The sequence below is a fragment of the Octodon degus genome, unplaced genomic scaffold, assembly GCF_000260255.1.
Source record: "Octodon degus isolate 3935 unplaced genomic scaffold, OctDeg1.0 scaffold00085, whole genome shotgun sequence".
NCBI classification, from domain to species: domain Eukaryota; kingdom Metazoa; phylum Chordata; class Mammalia; order Rodentia; family Octodontidae; genus Octodon; species Octodon degus.
Genome location: NW_004524661.1, coordinates 5,475,949 through 5,497,784, shown reverse-complemented (window position 1 = coordinate 5,497,784; position 21,836 = coordinate 5,475,949). Strand labels below are relative to the sequence as shown.

The 21,836-nt window shown below is 45.1% G+C and overlaps 1 protein-coding gene across 1 annotated transcript in view; it reads right to left on the bottom strand.

Moving 5' to 3' along the window:
- Window positions 1-21,836, bottom strand: part of Slit3 (slit guidance ligand 3) — a 621,317-nt gene that overhangs the window by 200,884 nt on the left and 398,597 nt on the right. The window contains exon 5 of the mRNA XM_004637040.1: window positions 11,481-11,552. Within this exon, the coding sequence (XP_004637097.1) occupies window positions 11,481-11,552 (72 nt within the window). The remainder of the gene's footprint in view (window positions 1-11,480; window positions 11,553-21,836) is intronic.

Below are 21,836 nucleotides of genomic sequence, written 5' to 3'. Positions count from 1 at the left end.
CACAGATGGAGAAATGGAGGCTAAGAAAGAAATATGTGACTTTGAAGGGGGAGGAGAAGCAAAAAGGATTGAGATTCAGTAGTTACGTGTCCATTTCCCATGAGGAATGTGCTTAATAAGTAGCATAAGCATATAATAATTTTAAGAAGGAGAAAAACAAGAAATAAGAGTCTACTCAATTCTTTAAAAAATACCACACAGGTGGCAAGAGCCAGGATTTTGACTTCAAGCTGTGGAACTCCATCCAGCCACCCTCACTGTCACCACAAGAACACAGTCCCAGAGGCAGGGCAGCTCTTTGGACCATCTGTCTTCTCTGAAAGACAAACCCTGATGTCAGCACCACACACTGGGACTTGTTTTGTCCTTCTGCTGGGGTCTGAACATGCTAGGTATGTGGTCTGCTGCTGACTACTCCCGGGACTTTTGGTTTTACAATCTGAAGAACTCCATAGTAACTATATGATATTGGAAAGGACTAGTAAACAGATAAAAGGGTTCATCTACACACCCGCCAACCCACACTTTGAGGACAGGGAATACAGGGATGCATAAACAGGTAGAACATGAGACTTTTAGGGAACTGAAACTGTACTATATGATACCGTCATGGCAGACACATGTCACATATTTGTACAAACCCAAGTATACATTACGGAGCATGAACCTTAAGCTATGTAGTAGGAGGATATTAGTCAGCCATTACGACAAACATGCTGCCTAATGTAGGATGTTAGTAAAAGAAGAAACCATATCTGTGTGCTGTATGTGAACGGGATGACTGAAGTTCTCTATGTTTTCCTCTGAATTCTTCTAAAAACCTAAAGCTGCTATGAAAGGTAAAATGTTAATTATAAAACAAGCAGCCAGGCATCTTGGTGCATGCCTATAATCCAAGCATTCTGGCAAAAGAGGCAGAAGGGTTCCAAGTTTCAATCCAGCTATGGGAATTTAATAAGACCCTGCTTCAAGATAAAATAGTACACAGCACCTTCTTCTAAAAAATAAATGAAAGCCAATAAAAACCAAAACACAAATAACAACAAAAACAAAAGCCAACACAATGACAATATAAAATAAAACAAGACAAAAAGCTCACGCTTTTGCCCAATCTGGAGGGACTGTTCACTTGTGACTGCACAGCCTGCCTGCTCCTGCCTCATGTCTTGGCTGCAAGTAGAAGGCAGAGAAATAGACTTCCAGCATGGCCCAGCAACCTGAGTCTGTGGTGCGCTTATAGGCATCACCCATGCCTACCACACCCCAGAGTGCTCCCTGCCTCACCAACCACAAAGCACTCACCAAGAGCCTGGCCCTCCCCACGATCCCTTCCCAAGACCAGTTGCTTTGCTGCGAGAGTGCTTTTCCTTGTTTCTGGGCCTTAGCTCCCCCCTCCACGTCTAGAGCAATGAGCTTTCCTCCTTGATGATCCCAGTGATTCCTCAAAGCTGTGGGAAGTAAGCTAGTCAACGCAGGAGAAGGGTTTGTGTAAACCGAAGAGTGTTATATGAATAGCCCGTACACTTTTCCTCTGTAGGACTCTATCAGTGTTTTTCTCATCTTACATATTAGGAGACAAGGCAAAGAATGGTTAAGAAACTTGCCCTAAATCACACAGGTGGGAAGTAGCAAAGCTGCAATCAAAAAAAAAAAAAAAAAAAAAAAAAATCAGGCCGGGTTCCAGCACTGATACTGTTAATTATTATACTCAATCGACTCCAATAAGGTTTAGAGCTACAACATGCACAGTTACTACGGTCTCCCAATTGTGGTCTCCAACATATCATTTCCTCTTTTCTTAAGCCCCTTTCATTTCCCTTCAGTACTAAAAATTTCGGAGCAAAAGCTCAGCCTGGTGGCAAATATCTCCTAAGACCCCTGTGTCCAATTTCAAGGGGGCCCAGAGCCTCTGTACCTTCTAGCCAGGGCAGAGAAAAGACAGGACTCTGTTTACACACTTGTTTCAACCAAGTGGTTGCCATGGACTTTGTGCTCAGACTTTGTACCTATGATAAGTTTTAAAATTTGGTCTACAAATAAAATTCTCCCAGATAATAAATTTCAATGCTGGATCAAGAACAAGCATCTTCATTATCCTGAAAAACATAAGGGCTTCTCTGAACTTATTCTTGTTGCTTTCGTCTTGTTCTTTGCTCCTAATATATAATCATGTTCATTCATTCTGGGTGTTAGCTGTTCTCAAACTGTTGCAGTCTTCTGCTTCTGAAAGTCAACCACTCACTATTCATTGTTTGCTGGCCACCTACTACATATCATGCAAAGGACTAACAACAAAATCGAAGAGTGAACAAGCAGCTGGCCTCTCCCTGTGTATGCCTTGCAGGCTCTTGGAGAAAAAAGACCACTGTGTAGAAACTTCTAACTTAGCACGGGGGTGTTAGAAGAGTATACAAAGCCCAACAGAGGACTTCTGATAATGTCTACAAAACTATGTCATCAGTGCCTAGAAGGAATTCTGCTTGTCACTTAGATGACTTTCAATCCTTGGCACAATGCCTGAGAGGGGGCGCTTTCTACTGTCTCTCCTTGCCTTTGGATCCTTCTCAGCTGATGGAGTCTCATTCACCTGTTTCTTTTATTTTTCCTACTTCAGGGAATTTGATCAACCAGTAATTATCAAGTCCTTCCCTATGGGCCATGGGGCAAATAGGGAAGAGCACTGGGAGAGTACTTAGCATATTACCTACGCTCCCTGTGTATCTGTAGGCCTCGTTCTGCAGGCGAAGAGACAGTGCCTTCTCAAAAGCAAGGGTGTCTGACTCATTGTTTTTATTTCCAGGACTAGCTTTGGGCTGGGTAGGAGTAAGGGTTCAAGAATGATTTGTGGAAAGAGTAGAAAAAAGAAGAGTGGGAAGAAAGAAGGAGGGAGGAGAGAGATGGGCAGCGATGATGCCTGTCTTTATTTTTCTTTCATAATTTTACTGAGAAACAGCAATGAGAGAGTTTCAAATCAAATTGGTAGGACAGTTTCAATAATTAACACATTGCATACATTCTTCCTGTGGTTAATTGCTGTACAAGATGCGGACATGATATCCTATTTACAAACACCATTAGAACAAATCCCTCTATTTATTAAGAGAATGTAACTATATATCTATCCTAACCACTTTGAATAAACAGATACAAAATGGACATTCATCTGTATCCCCTTTTTTTGTTAAGTTCCGTCATTTGAATATTATAGGTGTGTAAACTCAGCAAAATATTCTAAGAGTCCAGTAGCCTATAATAGTGTTGGGTCTTCTGCTTGACTGGCAATGTCAGAAATTGTTGACCTGAGTCCCCTATAGCTCAACATAACAGAATGGCTTTACTTCTTATATTTCATTTTTATACTTTTCAGCTGGATGGTTAAGACCAAGGTAAAGCAGGACCTATGCAACAAGCATTGTAGCTTTTGGGTCTGATGAGGTCAGTCAAATCCCCTCAGGATTCATCCTGAGATCCTGTACCTCAGATTGTAGAACCTTTGTCAGTGTCAGCTATGTGGATGAGTCACGGCCATTGCTTGGCCAATGTGCTCTCTGTGAAAGCCTGAGAGAACGTTTTCTCTCCATGTGACTCTCCTTAGGCACACTCTACATCATTGATCACTTTCCTCTTTGGCCCCATAATCTCCTTGATCAGAAAATTTGGGACAACACTGAGTTACATGATGTAAAAGTACAAGTTCTCATATGTCCTGAGTCTTAATTGACCTTGGAAGGCTAGGGCCAAAAAGTTGGCTTTCCTTGCAGCCCTCCTTTTTTTCTAATTTGGTTTGCAAACTTAGGTTGTTAACCATCCAGAAGACAAGCTTATTGTTATTACCATACAACTTAGTTTGTTAAGCTTAACCTCACTATCTGTCTGAATATCAAACATCTTAGGCATAACATGGAACAGGTATTTTTCATCAAGTATTGATGAACTTTAAGTCCCTACAGAATATGATAAAAAAATTTAAAAATTAGAATCTATTTTTAAAAATAGGCAAAAGAATTATATACTTCTTATGTTTACACTTAAGTCCAAAAAACTAACCATATACAAACTTGAAGCAGGATAGTCCCACAATATTCCTTTTCCTGTCTCTTGCTTTCATTCACCACCCCCTTCTTTTTGAACAACCAACTACCTGAAAGACAGTATAGCAGCAACTGATACCTATCTTTAGTAGTGTGTTTGGGAGTCCAGTCCAAGTTTCTCTAGCAGAGGTTCTGAGCTTAACACTCTCAGCCAGTATTGCAAAGCAGAGGGGGATAAAAAACTCCCTGTACTTGGAGAAGGTGGTAGGCTAGTATCCTGTTGTCTGCATAGGCCAGTTACCCCAAAGCCCCCTTCAAGTGCAGCCTCCCCTTCACTTCAAGAGGCGGCACACTATTCTTGCACCGGAGTCAGTTGGCCATCGTAAGTCTTGTAGCTTTCTGCTCTTCCCGACAGGTGGGTGACAGGCTCAGCCCCCTCTACCCGCAGGCAGCTCTCACATGACTTTGCTGTAGCTCTGCTTCTTGTTTTCCCCTTCCTTGCCTGGGTCAGGCCCCCTTAATTTCTGCGCCACGTACAAGTCTCCTCCTGGCCTCCTGCCTTCGCTCCCTCCTGCCGAGCACTGCATGCCCCAATGCTGTCTGAGCGGGGCTGCCTTTCCTAACAGACAGCCAGGTCATGCCCCTCCTGTGAAAAGCCTTCAGTGGAGCCTCATGGCCCTGCAGGTCACGGTGCTCAAGTTCTTCCTACGCCCCCAGCTAAACCTCACTAATCTCATCTCCCTTTATTGCCTCTCTTTCTGGCTCTGCTCCAGCCACAGATTTCATACACCGTTCCTTCAGCTGCCAATGCCCTTTCCCTGGATAAACTCCTACTTTTCCTTCAACACCCAACTCACCTCCCTTCCCGCCTGAGCCTTCCTGGGCTTCCCCATATCATGTCCTTCCCTCCACTGCAGGTCTAGCCCATGTCCTGCAGCTGCAGGTTTATCATTCCACCTCCTTTCTGGACTCTGGACTCTTCAAGGGCAAGGACAGGATATTATTTTCATGTTGAATATTTTAACAATTGTGCATGATTTCTGGCATGGCACAGGCCATCAGCAAGTGCTGGTGAAGTGAACACACAAAGTCACTCACTTACTACCCCTTTGGCCAACCTCATTCAGCTATGAATTGGCAGGGCTTGTAGAGCCCATATACTGACTGAGACAGGCGGAATCTCTGTGCATCCAGGTGTACTGTGAGTGGCCTACAGCCGTGATGACAGATGAATAAGAATTTTAGAGGGTGATAAGTGCCCTGAAGAAATATGACTAGGTAATGGGACAGAGAGGGAGCGCTGCGGGGCTAGGGGTACTGTGCCAGATGGGCCAGGCAAGGCAACTCTGAACTGAGACCTGAGGAATCCAAAGGAGTCCCTGCATAGAGATCTGAATGTAGCATCCTGGGAAAGGGAGCAGCAAGTGCAAAGGTCCTGAGGCAGGGAGGACCTTGGGGGTATTCAAGGACTGGGATGGTGAATAGGAAATATGAGGTGAATCAGGCCACAGAGGGCCTGGTAGGATGTGGCCAGCAGCGTAGTCACCATTCTGGGTACAGTGACAAAACAAATGGCTGCTGGGATCAGCGGGGATCTGTCAATGAATGGGGACGGGGTCCTTCCCTGCACCTCCCTCCCTTGCACAAGATTACTGCCTGCTTACCAGGGTGGAGACAGCCGTCATTAATCTCAGGAAGCAGGAGGGCAGACACAGGCAGCGTGGCAACACAGACTAACTAGGGAACACAAAGGCCGCCTGCTCCGCTTTGTTTTGAAACGGTCAATTCCAAATTCTGCTAGCTGGCAGAGACAGAGGTTATTGATTTTCCCTTCTGGAATGCATGTCCTACAGTGTCCTCGCAAACAGAAACTGAAAAACAGAGGAAAACATCACTGCTGAGAAAGACGGCACACGGGGACATTTTCTTTTCTTTTCTTTTTTTAAAAAGCAATTTATAGTGACTTTTTGTCTTTTTCTTATTTTGTGTTGTTGGATGGCAGTTTGTGATCGCTTTTCTCCAATGCCTTTCTTTCTGTCCTATCCTCGTGTCTTTCTGGTCCCAATGTCCCTTTCTGTGTTTCTGTGCAGGACCTAGCACAGTGTTGCCTGCACTAGGCATCTAGCAGCAGCATGGTGACTCTCAGGCCACAGGTCAGTCTCTCTCCAGATCAATTGGTTCCTAAAACTGCCTGGCTTTTTAAATATAACGCCTCTTGCCTTCTAGACAGCAGCAGAGAATACAACCAGCCCATAAATCTGGCTTTTAGTAATTGCTCAGAGTGGTATCCCCAGCTAATTACTCGTTGTCTTCTCTGGAGAAGCAGGAAGCAATTAGGGGCTCCCTTCTGCCGCCTGGGGCACGGGGCAGGGTGCCAAGTGTCTGCAGCACGCGGGGACTCATGGCTGTCATAGCCGCAGTTCCATGGGATTACAGCGGCTGCATCCCTTCTCTTGGATCTGATCAAAGTCACTTGGAGGAGGCTGGGGCCTTGGCTCCCCAGGAGCATCTTCGGTCACTTTCTCCTTCTTCCTGCAATTCACAGAGCTGTGTGTCGGGCTGTGTCCAGGGCTGTGTGCCGGGTGTCTACAGCTTGAGGCACAGAGATGGTTGGATGAGATACTGATGGTGGGCTGCGTGGGAAATCTACGGCTAATTTTGTGTGCTGGCTGTTAGTAAACTATACATACTAATTTTACCATCTGGAAAATGGGGTTTCACAGTTTCTTCTTAAAGGCACATGTCAGGATGTGCGAAGGCTATCCACGTCATCGTCATACAGTTATTTTGCAAAAATAGACAATCCTTAATTTTCTCCTCACAATAAAGCATGGATTGCTCCCATCAGTTGTCATTTCCTATATCAGTTAGTTTTAAGCCTGTTGCTGTACTCCAATAACTTATCCTCCACTCCTATTCTATTTCAGGTGACAGAAGAATAGCACTACATTCTTGAGGCTCACCCAGAGTGATGGAGAGGGTGATGGGCTTAGTTTTCGAACAGCCCAAGAGCGGAGCTGTGCATCCCGAGCCGTAGCATTTGCTATCTAGGGTGCACTAGGCAGACGATCTCCATGTGAATAACTGAGCTCTGCTAGAAATACTGCTTTAATGACTTTTCTCCAAGTTTCTGCAGGGCGTATCCTATTTCCTACAGATGGACACACTTTTTTGTTTTGTGGGTGGGCTTGGGACTTGAACCCAGGGCTTTGCCTGTGCTGATCATGTGTTTTACCATTGCGCTATAGCTCCAGTCTCTGGATGTCTATTTAAATGTCCAGCTTCAAATTATTGCTTATGCCAAGATGCTGCCCCTCCATGAATTTGCTCTCAGCTCCAAATCTACATCTTCAATCACCCACGTGGCATTTTCTCTTAGGGATGTAGGGTTAATTTAGTCTAACTTCCTCACATTGAAACCAAAGGTGCTATGATCCAAGGACATGGTGTGACTTTAACAACCTCCTCAGTCAACATCATGGAGACGAGGTGCTAATTCATTGATTTCCTAACACACAGAAGATACTGTGTCCACACCACCCATGGAAGCCAGGACAAAGCTTCCTCCCCAATATACAACCTTCCTCTGGGTCTTCCAAGTCTGACTCTTCCTCCTAAACCTCCAGTTTCTGTGAATGGAGGCTCTAAGTAGGCAAAGTTTGTGGTTGATATGTGCCATTCTCTACGGATCTCCCCAGACACAGCACTTGGGAGCCCCAAGTGCATTCTGGTAGATGCATGCATGATGACTCTGATGATGAGCCGTCTGTCCTCTTTATATCATCTAAGCTTGGACCTGATAATTTCACACCCCAACTCCTCCTTATTGGTCACTAAGATCTAGTGATATGCTTCCTGTAGGTTGCTACTCTGGACTCCTCATTTCTTTACTTCTGATCCACGGAGCATGGACCCCTCACCTTGGATTCAGCCCCTTGTCTCCTGTCTTCTTTGCTTCCACCTCCTCTTGTCCTTGGGTTTTTCCTTAAGAGAAAGTGTTTTCATCCACTTGTTCCAGGTCAGAAGACATCTGCGTCTTCAGCACCCGCATTTCCTTCTTGCAGGCAAGGATCTCTCCCTCTGGCCTTTGCCTCTCTGCTAGTATCACCAGCCATTCTGCCTCGGAATCTCCCCGTTCTCCCAAGATACCCTTGAAACACTCCTGATACCATCTGGATCACTATTTGCCTCCTTCAGTCTGTGAATTCTCATTGTCATTCAGGCCCAGCTAAAGTGTTTACCTTACAGCAGCTGTAGCTAGAACTTCCTTGCTATCTCATGTATTAAGCACAGTACTGAGTTATTCCTATGCATCATTTTACTAACTTCCATAAAAACCCTAGGAGGTCAGTCTAATTATTTGTGGTACGGTGGTGGGAACCTAGGCTCAGAAGGGTCAAAACACGTACCAAAGGTCACAAACTCAATATTTATCACAGATGGAGTTCATACATCAGAGTGCCAAGACAACATGCCTAACCTCCAGGTTACACAGCCTGAAGCAATCTTTCTTCTCCGACAGCCCCTCACTGTCCACAATCACTGGTTTCCAGCATTCAGCTAAGTGCTACTTGCCCTTACGTGCACATGTTCCTTGTCCCCAGTTATGTGATGAGCCACCAGACAAGAGGAATTACATTTTTGGGGGCTTCTACGTCCTGACCCACCAATTCACTGCTGACTAAACTGATTAAGAGGGCAAAGTATTCAAGCCCCTTTTACTTTTTTAATACATAATTCTACCTTGAGGCCTCCTTTCTTTCCCTAGGACTACTAGTTGGTCCTAGAATAAACAAAAGTAGATTCTTGCTGAGTTTAAGCTCCTGAATAATGCATGTAGGTTCAGCATCTTTAATCCAAAAATCGGAGACTTTTTAAACGACAACATGGCACGACAAATGGAAAATTCCACACCAGGGATCTTTGTTTCATGCATAAAATTATTATATAAAATTACCTGTAAGCTATGGTCATAAGGTATATATTAAATGCAAATGAATTTATTTAGATGTAGATCCCATTGCAATAATATCTGGTTATGTATATATAAACATTACACGAAAAAAATATAAAAATCTAAACCTCAAACACTTCTGGTTCCATGCATTTCTGAGAAGCACTACTGGACCTGTATTTTCATACATCTTTTCTAGAAAGTGGACCTGAAAATAGTTGAATAGCTACTGGAGTGGCTTAGGAACGTTTAGGCCTTTCTTCTTGAGACCTTTGTGTGGCTACAGATATCACTACAAGGGAAAAACTTCGCAACCCAAGAAAATGCAACAACTATTGAGAGCCACCATGAGACTTAATCACTGTGAGTCACTAGTGCAGGTGGCGATGACACAGCGTGCTGTACATCACCACGATATACCTTTTGCTTAACTGGTTTGTTTAAAATTTGATTTATGAGCTGGGGGTGTAGCTCTGCAGTAGCGTGCTTGGCAAGTTCCATCCCAGTGGCATGAACATACAAATACACAATCACACACAAGTTAGCATCCTGTGCTCCAACAGATGTGTCACTTTACATATATAAAGTATGCATTTTGGACTTTATCCTCAGGAAACTCTTTGACCTTGAGTTAGTCATAGGCCATCTCTGGGCCTCTACTTTTCTATTGCCTTAAGTTTCTGCAGCGCTAATTAGCACAATCGGTTGGTTTTGGTTTATGCACCTTCAGTGTCTAGACTCGAAGAAACAAAATGCAGGAAAAGCACTTGGAAATGTCAAGCCAGTGAGAAAGTATCCAGTATTATTTTACTTAGTGGTATTAAAAGTGTATGTGTACCTTGTTATCTTGGGGAGGGACACAGAGTCAGGGAGTTCTTCCTTTCTCATTTGTACTTCTGGGGATCAAACCTAGGACTTTGCCCGTGTTGGGAAACACTCCACCTCCAAGCTGAACCCATTGCCCAGAAGTTAGTTCTTCAGTGAGGCCTATGCTCGCCCTGCAGAGAGCTCACATGCTGCATGGCTATGGCCCCCCACCGCAAGCTGCCTCTGCCTTTCTGTTTCCTCCACCCCCACCCTCCATGCCTCTGCCCTCTCATGTGCTCTGCATGTTAAACACCGAAAGCTTTCCGCTAAGGCCTCAGCCACAGGGGAGGCAGATAGCTTGCATCTGGAAGCCATCAGCAGCTTCCCTTCAGAATGCCAGTAAACTAAACCCCTCCATTCGTTATGGGGAAAAGTGACAGTTAATGTAGCTTTTTTAAAGTTTGCTTTAAGACTTTTCCAATTGAATTTGAGGCTGTGGAGGAGGCTGGCTGGTGGACGTGCTTGCTTAGCCAAATCAGACCATCTTCTGTGCCTCTCTCTAAAAACATGCTCGGAATGCATGGGCTTAGGGGTACACGTAGACATGCACAGTGCACACCCCCTTTGAAGCCAAGAGCCCAGGAATCTCCCTGCTCAAGAGCAAACTGTGAGGTCAGATGGAAGAATCAAGCTGATCTGGTTAAGTTTTACTATGCAGCAGTTCCGGAGACTGATGAAGGAAACAATTATGAAGTGTTCTATACACACCAACTTCCTATGATGAAAGTCATCGTTATGTATTGCAAACTTGTGCTCATAGAACTAAAACTCAAAAGAAGACAAGAAAAAAAAAATGCAGTGGTGGAACAGTCCTGCCTCTGGACTGGAGTGCTGTTGCGTGAATCTCCCCATACGACATACACACAGCCACCCAGGCCAGTGCTCTCACATGTGCACAAAAAGAGCAAGTGGGAAGATGCGAGGTCTGCAGAGCGGTCTGTGGGTCGCACCTATGAGAATTTCCTGAGTTGCTATTGGACACCGTTATGTAAGGTGTCAGTTACCTTTGAGGGAATTGATACATAGGCCTGTGTAGCATATTTTTGAACCTCTCTGCTATCAGTGATTTTAAAACCAAATGTCAAAAACAAATGCCATAGGAACAGATTTGGTTCTATCTCCTCAAAGTCTTAGGAAATAAGGGCTGAAGCAACTCCCGTAGGGGATCGTGAGGAGCCTGTGAGCAGTACTTAGATCATCACCAACAGCAGCACTACTATCATCGCCACCACTCTTGCCTTAAACATCACCGTCACCATCACCATCGTGAGGCTCCGATGTATTGAACACTTACTATGAACAAGGCCATCAGGCCTTCTGTTGGTTTTCACATTTTCTTTGCCACATACAATACCCTCCCCATTTTACAGAGAATAACAATGATACTAGAAGAAGCTGGCTCTCATCAACGCCATTCCCCTATGGTGAGGCCGAACTCTGAACCAGGTTGAGGATGAATAACCAGGAAGGAGGAACCAGGACTCTCTGAGGCTGTCCTGGAAGACACTGAAGCACAGCCTCCAGTCTCCAGAGATGCCTCAACCGCCCTCCTGCCCTCTCTCTCACTCCCCTTTGGCCAGAGCCCAAGCGACCTGCAGGTGCAGCAGAACAACAAAAACAACACTTACAGGTTCTTCACGTCAGCGATGCCCCGGAATGCCTTCCTCGGGATCCCCTGGATCTGGTTTTCACTCAGGTCTCTAAACAAAAAGAAAGGAGGCAAACCACGTTAGAGAGGCCCAGCTTTCTCTGCATCTCATTATGATAACAAAAACCCTGGGAGGCCGCCTCCGCTGCTGGGTCAGAAGTGTTTGGGGACTGTTTAGTCTCAGGCCTGGGCTGCTACAGGCATTCACATTGTTCTGGGAGCTCTGGCCTTTGCTGAAATGGTTACCAGGCGGGCTCTGTGGGTGGTCTCACACCTCCAGGCCACGAGCCAAGACGCTGGGTTATTTGTTGCACACACTGCATCCAATTCTCTGTTTCGCCACCTCCCAGAAAAGACCCCTTGGCCTCCTCCCCGCAAGGCACCCCTCCCCCATGCGGGGTCAACACCACTCAATCTCCCATCTCTCAGCTGCCCTTTGATGCTCAGGCTCTCTGCCTTTGTCATCTGGGATTGGAACTGAGCCTGACCACCGGAACTTTTGGTGCCGATCACCACTTCAGCTTATTCTGGAGTCCCAGAGACCCCTGGAGACCTCCTGGATCGTCCTAGTGACAAGCATGATGAATTCAAACTGCATTTCCAAAAACCCATCCAAAAAGAGGGGTCCCAGCAGCACCCCATCAACCACTGAGTGGCACCAATATGTTGTTTTGAAGAGGGTAAGGGATATAGAGGGTGGGGTCCCACAGCCAGCTCAGTCCCACCGCTTGGCGTCTAACCGTCCCAGAGCCTTCATTTCTTTCCCTAAGAATTATGCAGGCTGTTTTCATTTTTGTGTTCTGGTCACACCCACCATGAACTGGTTTTCACTCAGACCTCAAGCCTGCTTGGACCTCAGTGGGTAATCTGCAAAGATCCCTCAGGCCTTCAGGGTGCGCAGACTATCTAGGACAATCACACTGTGACCTGAGTGGGACTGGTGGTGACCAGACGTGGGCTGCAGAAGCGTCTTCAAAGGGGACACTGAGGAAAAGGGTGGGTGTGCAGAGGTGGGGCTAAGCCACCAGTCACCCCTTCATACTTTCTTTGTAGATAAAAGGCCCATACACACACATGCCTACCAGTGCATACACACTATTTTGAAAAGGGCACATAGAAACTTTCAAATACAAAAAAAAAAAAGAACTTAACCACTCAGGTATAACTACTGTTACCAATTAAGAGTAATACATATAAATTTCACCAATATGATCTCATAATATACAGCTTATTATAAACTATTTTTACTTACTATATTGAGAACATCTGTCCACATTGTTTGCAGTAAGTACAGCAACACCAGCATTTTTACTGGCTGTCTATCATCAAATTGTGTGGATGGCTATATAATCCCAAATAATTGGACAGACATGGAATTATTTGCCATTTAAAGGAACAGGAAGGCAGCTTTCCCTACCCGTACTTCAGAGGCACTTGTCCAGCAATTTCCTTGGCACAGGTCCATAAGGAGAACTTTCTAGTCACAGGACAGACAGACCCTTGCTGAGTGTTTGGTAGACTTAATTGATAGACACACTATGATTTTTTTAGAGGGACTCTCATCAAAAGTTATTAATTACTCCAAGTATACTTGGGAAAAGAGGCCAATCATGTTCCGTGAAAACTTGGGCAGTTTCACTAACCACTGTTCAAGGGGGAAGGAGGGAAAACAGAAGACAAGCACGGTTGGTGCATTTCTCCACTCTCACCTGCTAAGAGGATCCACATAAGCCTGGAGCAGCCTATTAAAGCTCATGACCTTTGGGATTGTTTGGGGTACTCTCTGGCCTCAGGATGAGCTTTCTGAGTTAGGAAAGGGGTGCAGCAGTGAGTTCTAGAGGTTTCCGGGGCTATGAACAGGGTGTCCCCCATCTCAAATCCAGTTTCTCCTGTCTGCATCTGATGTCAATAAATTTAGATGCACAATGATCCCAGTCGCAGACTCCCTCGGCCAGGCCTGATTCAATGAGAAGGGCTCCAGCCTGGAGTCGGGGCGCTGAACAAAGCCCATGATGACAGCAGAGGTCAGGCGGTGTCACCCAGGCCACTCAGCTGCTCTCCATCAGCCTCCAGAGAAGGGGCCCAGGTCCTGTCGTCCGACTAATGCAATTTCCACCAGGCATCTGGGTCGCATTCGAGGCTCAGGCGACCACAATGAGCCATCTTTGCTATAAGCGCAGGCTGGTCTCCTGGCCACCAAGCTCTTGTTCGTGGCTCTCCCAGGCATGGCTGTTATCTCTTGTTACCTTGGGAGATGAGCTTTGGCTTCAATGTCTAACAAAAAACTGATAAGAAAAATAAGAGGCGAAGGAAACAAATACGAGAAAAGCTTAAAACTGCCAGCTTTGACCTTGGCTGCAAGCTGGAAGAAGGGGGTACACCTTTCTGTAAAACATTAGCCTGGTTTGAGTGGGATGAATCCTGAAAAATATCAGAAGGAACAGCAACTGTACGAAAGTTCTGGCGTATGTCACAGTAGGATAAAGACAGGAGAGGGGATTTAAGTAGGAAAATCTGGCAGTGTTAAGGGCAGACAGCCTGACAGGCAGTGAGTCAGGCAAAATCCTGTGCTGCATGGGGTATGTGTGTTGGTTTCTGGTCACTTCATTCTTCCTGTAAATGTACCTAGATTAGCTCTCAGGAGCCTGTGTAAGGCACAGTTTGCTTTCTGTCTGTTTGTGATCGCTTTCTCTCACCCTAATAGAGTAAAAGTGTAGATTGTAGGAAATTTATCTGTTCCCCATGACAGTCTGCTTGTAAAGTTTATTAATTTTATTTTCCAGTGAGCACCTTTTCCCTGGCTAACAATACCACTGCTGTGCCTCTGCAGGACTGTATATTGATTTCATAAATACCTCCAGTGGGCTGACAAACTGACAGTATTAATGGTGTTACTGATGGGGTATGGAGGAGGGCTCAGGGCTCGGTGCTTCGTTTTTGGTAACCATCCCTTCACCATTATCCTGGGGCCTTTGTGAGGTTCTCAACTGTGTTTATTTCAGCATGATGCCCAAGCATGAAGCTATTGTAAAGTGCAATCCTTGAGAGAGACAGGAACCACCCTGTCCGGCTGACACTTAAAAACAATAGAATCCATCCATGATGCCTAAGAGGCTAGGTCCAGCCAATTGCTTGGTAGAATTTTATTGTCTTACCTTTCACCAGGAAAGCACCCTGTGGAAAGGCTCCAAAGTGATGAGAGGGGGATCTTTATTTTTTAACATCAGGAAAAAAGCACAAGGTGGAGTAGGGCCGGGGTAGTGGGTACAAGATGTGCAGGGTTTCTCTGGGGAAATAAATATGACTGGTAGGGAAGGCTTTCTTGGTTGGAAAGTGGGGCTATGGATCAAGGAGCCTTTTTAAATAATTAGGACTCTGAAAGAAAAGGAGAACTGCATTAGCTAAAGTGCATTTTCCAGCTTCCGGAAAATGATTAACTGACCGATTATTCCATCCAAAAACACAGGACCAAAGACGACAGATTAAGGAGACAGTAAGTCAAATAGGAGTTGGCAAGAACCGCTACACCCTCCTTCCAGCCAGCCCTCCCCCAGCCTTTTTAATTTACTAAAATGCTTTGGACACAGATTAACTTTCTTCACAAATTTATTATTACTTCATCTACCTTGAAATGGGAACTGCAGACACTTTGATAAATGGATTGAAAGGTTGTCTAGTTCCAGTAGAGCTTTTGAAATGCTTCCTGGGGCTCACCCTGCAGTGTCAGGCCTGTTTTGTTCTTGGGCCACAGTGAATTACATCCCTTACCTTCACCCCTATCCTATAGGACACAGAATAGGAAAATGTTCCCCTTTTTTGTTCCATTCGGGACAATGCTCTTGTCCTTGTCACACCCATGGTACCAGTAGTAGTGTTTTCTGTGTTAAACTGCAGTGTGTGTGCATGTGTGTGTGTGTTCACTCTTAGGTGATGACCCCAAATTATTTCAAAGCTATAAAATGGGGCTTGAAATCTTCCAGATACTTAGAGAATTCTTTTATCTGAAGGGGGTCAAGCTACTGATGCGCAGTGTGATTACGGCAAAGAGCTCAAATGCTCCATGCCTCAGTCCTCCCATCTTTACAATCATACCTTTAATTTTCCCAGCCTCACCAGTTGACTGCCAGGACAACGTGAGCTAACACATGCACGAGCACTGTATATCCGGAGCACAGACAGCACGCACCCACTGGCTGCACAGCCTTCACCTCTCAGGACCTTCCCCATTAACCCTGGATTCACATTGCTAAAAATGTCCTTTATCAGGAGCCCCAGGACATATATTTAATAATCTAAAAAAATAAAATACTTCAATATTGCCAGTATTCTTTCCCTAAAGTCCAAGGTAGAGATTAAAGTCTCTCTCAGCTACCATCTAGAAAAGAGCATCTAGTTTTTTTTTTTTTTTTAAATTCTAGATCTATTCTTTTCATGCTATTTATTTATTTATTTATTTATTTATTTATTTTTTCTGTATTTTAGGGAAGGGCCTACAGGGCGTTCAGGATCTCACTACTAGATTGGACTCGTAGTGATTCTCCTTTTTACAGCCTCCCAAGTGCTGGGATTATAGGTGTGCGCCGCCATGTCCAACTGTCCTCTCAGCACACCCCGGGGCTGGGGCTGGCATGGCAGGCTCGGGGATGAAACCCCGGGCTCCTGAGCCTGCTTGCAGGCACTTTAATTCGCTGAGCTATTTGGCCAGTCCTTTTTTAATTCTAGATATCCTAGTATCTACTTTTATTCTAGATTGTTTCCGATGAAATAGGGCTTGATTCAGGAGAGAGAGCTGCTTTTCTTTTGAACCCATCTCAAAGGGTTGTGTCCAAAGCAGATGCCGAGCCAAGGTCTCAGAGGTTAAGTGATCGATTAATGAAGTCCTCCCAGGAGAGATCACCGAGGGATGGGTTGAGGTGAAGAAGAACAAAGCACAATCAAGTAAAATCACCATCTAGTCCAAGACCATGGATGTGCTTGGCTCTTAGCCAAGGAACTATGTCTTCCAGAGTCTGTCTCAGCACTTGTCAGGACCGCCTAAGAGATGTGAAACTGTGGGCCCTACTGCCCGCCTAGTGATAGCGGGATGTTGCCAGCAACCTGAGGGTAGATTTCTTAAAGAACTCTGAGGCTTCAGCACAGAAGCCCAAAGATGCAATGGGTATCAGCAAAGAGGACCCAGCAGGCTCCAACTCAGACCATCCCCAAGTTCCCTTTAAAAACCACTCTGAGTCAGCAAAGTCTCAGCAGATTAAAATATCACTATCAAACGGTGGTATATACCGAAGCCAGGATCAAGAGGATGCTAACATTCCAGAGAAAACTGGAGCAAGTCAATTTGGTATTCAATGAAGTTTACACTTCTGTGTCCCCCCTCCCCATCCTTTTGCATAAAGACTAATCAATGGTACATTTTTAGTAACATAGAGAAAAATCTATCCATCCTTGATTAGTGAAACTAAAATAAGGGATGGTAGAAAAGCATTTCTATATGGAGTTATTATTGGATTTAGGATTAGGGTGGTGGATTACCATTCTGATTCTCTTTGACCTGAATATGTTAAAATTACTTTCACATTCTCTGCCTTGTGGGAGGAAATCTGCCACTGGTGCATCTGATATCAATCAAAACTCATTTAGGAATTGAAAAATTTCTAACGAACAATCCATTAATTTCTTGTACTGTCAGTAGCATTCCCAAAATAAAGCTGAAACCTTTGTGTATCACCCCCCTGAGATCCGACTCCTAATATTGCATCCGTTTGGCAATCACACTGCTCTAGAACTAAAGAGAAAGATATTGTTCTGCTTACCTTATTTTGTACAGTGGGAAGGATAGCCATGTAGGCAGAATTGTTCTCTAGGGATTTTACAATGTGGACTTCAGGGAGGATTTATCTTAATAGGTAAATCTCTTCCACAGGCAATTTATCTTAATAAGCAAGATTATATGTTTGTAGCTGGGTCACTGTCAAAATCAAATGAGCCCCAAGCGTATGTCCCGGTAAAAAGCCCTGGTCCCTTCAGCTGGGCATCTAGTCAATGGCATCCTTTGTCTGAGAGATGCAACAGAGGTGTAAAGGAGATTATTTTCTGAAAGAGCTGCCACCTGTCTTGGGATCCAGGGACCTGAAGTATCAATGGGGAAAAAGAAACCCAATTATGTCCCACAGCTTCAGTGTCTCCCTGAATGTTTCACAGCAGTGGGAGTCTATGTTGCCTACTCCCTTAATGTTAGAAAGTTACTGGATGGAAGGTCTCTCAGAGCTGGCCTCTTCTGTCTTCCTTGACAAGATCACCAGAAAGGCCCCTGCCACACTTTTCAGGTGCTCACCATGGGTGGATTCAATGCCAGCGGGGATTCTTTTCTTAACAAAGAGGTGGAGCGCCTAGTGTGTGTTACCACACATGAAGGATTATGACACAGAGGCGAACAGAACTGGTTACCTGTCCTCCTGGGGCTCATATTCTTACTGCCACCGGATGCAAAGAAATAGACTCCCTTCCAGTCATAAAAGTAAACCACCACCTAGAAATTTCCAAAAGTAAGAGGACCATTTTCACTATTTTTGACTTTTGAAGAGGCAGGTCTTATCTCAAGTGTGTGATGTTTACAGCTTTGTTTTAGTCCATCAAAAGCTTTTTCAGTTTTTAGACAGAAAGAGGAAAAGATCCCAGTTTGCATCACCAGGACTTCTGGGGACACTGGCGCCTTGGCTCTGGCTTTCCCACGGGGGAGTCTGAATTGGGGCAGCATGAATATGTTGCTAAGGGGGAGCAGTGTTTAGCACAGTCCTTTTTACACCAGGGCTTGTGGTTCATCTGATTGGGATTTATGGGTGGTGCTTCAAAGATCGCAAATTTCTGTTAACTTTAAAATTTGAGTATGAAAATAATATTGTGTTTGCATTTCTATTTGCTTAAACTTTAACCCTCACAGCAAATACTGAGGTAAAATGATGTCTATGTATGGTTTCAAAATAACCTAGAAGAAGGGAAGTGGGTAGAGGCAGAGATGAGAAGAGGTGGACCTGGGGTGATACTCATTGGAGCAGGGTGAAGAGAAGAGAGCAAGTCCATTTGTCATTCGTGTTTGCTTTCTTTCTTTCTTTCTTTCTTTCTTTCTTTCTTTCTTTCTTTCTTTCTTTCTTTCTTTCTTTCTTTTCCTTCCTTCCTTCCTTCCTTCCTTCCTTCCTTCCTTCCTTCCTTCCTTTGATGCAGGGTCTCGCTAGGCAACTCATAGTGACCTTCCTGTCTCAGCCTCCCCAGCACTGGATTACAGGTGTGCATCACCATACCCAGTTTTGGTATCTGGCACAGCACACCCAGGGCTCTGGACCTGCATGGAATGTGATACTGAGGATTAAATCCAGGGATCAAATCCTGGTCTTTGTGCTTGCCAGGCAGGCACTTAGACTGCCGAGCTATCTCCCCAGCTCCATGTTTCCATTTTAAATGCATATTAAATGCTTATCATCAACATGTGAATTCAGAGGCTCGGGCTTCATCCCAAATCTTTGAATTAGATACCTTAACATGGACTCCGAATCCAAACATTGGACACATTTGAGAACTACAGTTGGAATGTTTTATCAGGTTTGGTACTAAGTTAACACCCTAGTTCTACTGTTTAGCAGAAGAGAGTGTATTTAATTCTCTGTCCTTCAACGTGTACTTTCTAGAAACTGGATAGGCATCAGAGAATGGACAACTAAGTGCTTCTTAAACTTTAATGTGGTATATAAGTGCAAACTTCCATGTTCGTTTGATTAGTTCAAAGTTGACAAGTATAGTCTCTATTTTCTTAAATGTGTACATTAGATTTTAGGGGAGAATCTTAGGCTGCTTCTTCTTTTTTTTTTTTTTGAGGAACCGGGGATTGGCCCTTGTGCTTGCCATGGAAGCGCTTATACTACTGAGCCATCTCCCCGGCTGAGAGAATCTTAGGCTTCAAATACATCTCAGGTGTTAGGCCAAATGCCCATGGCATTGGTCGAGTCGCAAGGGAAGTCTGAAGCACAGCCTGACATCTAATCTGTGCTTCGGATCAGGGGCAGTGCAGAGGCTGAGCCAAAAGGGTAGGCAGCTAGGAATGTTTACATTCACCCTGGGTTAGAGATGTGGCACAAGAAAAGCAAGCCCTTTGTACCTGAACCTTTTCAAGTCCGAATTCTGGTTACTAGGATTAGGATGCTCCTGGGAGACCCTTCCAGACAAGCACTCCCTTATGGTGTTCCAGGAGGGCACAGTTCAGGGGGCAGAGAGCTCTGGAGAGCAGATGAGTGGGACTGAGCAGCCGGGCTGCATACAGTTGTGGAGCTGGCGCTGGGGCTAAGGCTGCGGCTCGAGCACACCAGAGCCACGGTGCTGGCTCCCCAAGAGCTTTCTGACCAAAGGGAAGAATCAAAGAGCTGCTTAGGCTGCAGGTGGATTCGGAAGGCTGTGCATGGAGATAGAGTTGTTTATTTACTGAACAATTACTTGCCAATGTGGGCACTCTTTGTGTCTCCTGCCAGGTAGATTATGTAAGAAAATATTTCAGGGATATGCAGGTAAAGTAAGTGGTAGATCAGGCTGAGCATGACAATCAGGAGCAGTCAGGAGGTGGGTGAGGAGTAGACAGGCCACTCTCAAGTCACCTCCCACCCTCTCCCCCGGGTCAAGATCAAATAACTCCTTATCTGGGGAACTGGACATTTTAGCTCTGGGGTTCATTTGACCTGTACACTCAGAATGGGACCAGTGAAGGGACAGAGGGTGTCATCCTTCCACCAATTCTAGAATAACAGTCTCATAGAAATATAACATGAGCCATAGATGCAATTTAAGCTTTTCCATTAGCCACATGAAAGATGGTAAAAAGAAACAATTGAAATTAATTTTTATAAAGTACTTAATTTAAACCAATATATCCAAAATATTACCATTTTGACATGCAATTCATATAAAAATTTATTGATATGTTTAACATTCTCTTTGTCACGCCAAGTTTTTGAAATCTGATGTTCATTTTGCACGCATCTTAGATGAGCTGGGCCTACTCCAAGTGGACAGCAGCCACACATGGCAGAGCCTGCTGGAAAGACACTGCAGTGGGCCAGTCAGGGCTGGGGCTGGAAGGAGTCACTTGGCCCCTCCCTGCCAAGAGAGGGGAAGTCTTTGGATGCTGGAGCTGATCTGAAGGAGCCCAGTGTAGGACAGCGGGGGTGGGGAGGTCAGAGAGGGAGGACGTGTGGCGAAAGCCAGGCAAGGTTGAAACCCCTGGGTACCAGGAAGCAAGCCAGGCCTGAAACATCTGTTGTGTAGCCATCCTTGCCACTTTACCAAGAAAACCTCTTTCTAGCCACAGGATGGAATTTCTCTTTCCAACCACTGTTCCAGGGCTGGCAGGGTTAATGGATGCTGCCAGTCCAAACTGAAACTTTCTTTTCTTAATTATCCTCCGCAACTCCAACTAATGCTCTTTGTGTTCATGAAACAGCATTATAATTGACTGATCATCTCCAGGAGCGAGCGCAGAGGCTGTCTCTCCACAGCTCACTAATCCCTAGGATTATCACAATTTAGCGACAAGGTAGCTGCATTAGGTGGGATCCCAGAGCTCTCCTTAGCAGCCCAGCTATCCTTCTGTTCTGGTCCGTGCTTCCTTGTGTCACTACACAGCTCAGAAGACACAAGGATTCTAGCCACAGCATCTGCTCCGGAGGCCGGGCACGTGAAATAATATCCATCAGGCGCCTGATTATGATTTTGGTGTCTTTACATTGTGTGAAGAAATCCGATGCTGAGAATCTGATAGTGAGGATCTGATTATTACCTGAAAGGGTGCCATGTCAATTTTTAGGTCCTATGGAACCTTTTGGTTTAATTTAGGGTTTCACCTGGTTCCAAAAAAAATGGAGGCTGGGTTTTGTGTTTTTCCTTTGCAATCATGTGTCTGCCCAATGGCATTTTTTAGTGGGAACCCATTTCTGTGCAATTCACCCTCCTCCCAGGGGTGATATACTGTTCCCCACCCCCTCCTGCCTTGCCGTCCCTCTCCCTCGGCAACTATCTAAGGCTTTCATCCCTAATTTGATTGTTGTAGCTGACACTGTCAATCTGAAATCCAGCAGCATAGCTAATGCTGGCCGGACAAGGGGAAGGCAGGGGGAGGAGAGGGCCCAGCAAATTCATCTCAAGAAGTAGCTTTATGTAAATCGATCCTTTGGCCCGAAAGCTGGAGCCAGGCATTTGCTGATTAATTGGGGAAGCATCCTTGCTCCCATGTCTTCTTTGGTGAGATGGTCCACATTGAGCCCTCTCTTCATCTCAGAGACATTCCCATGCCAAAAGCTTT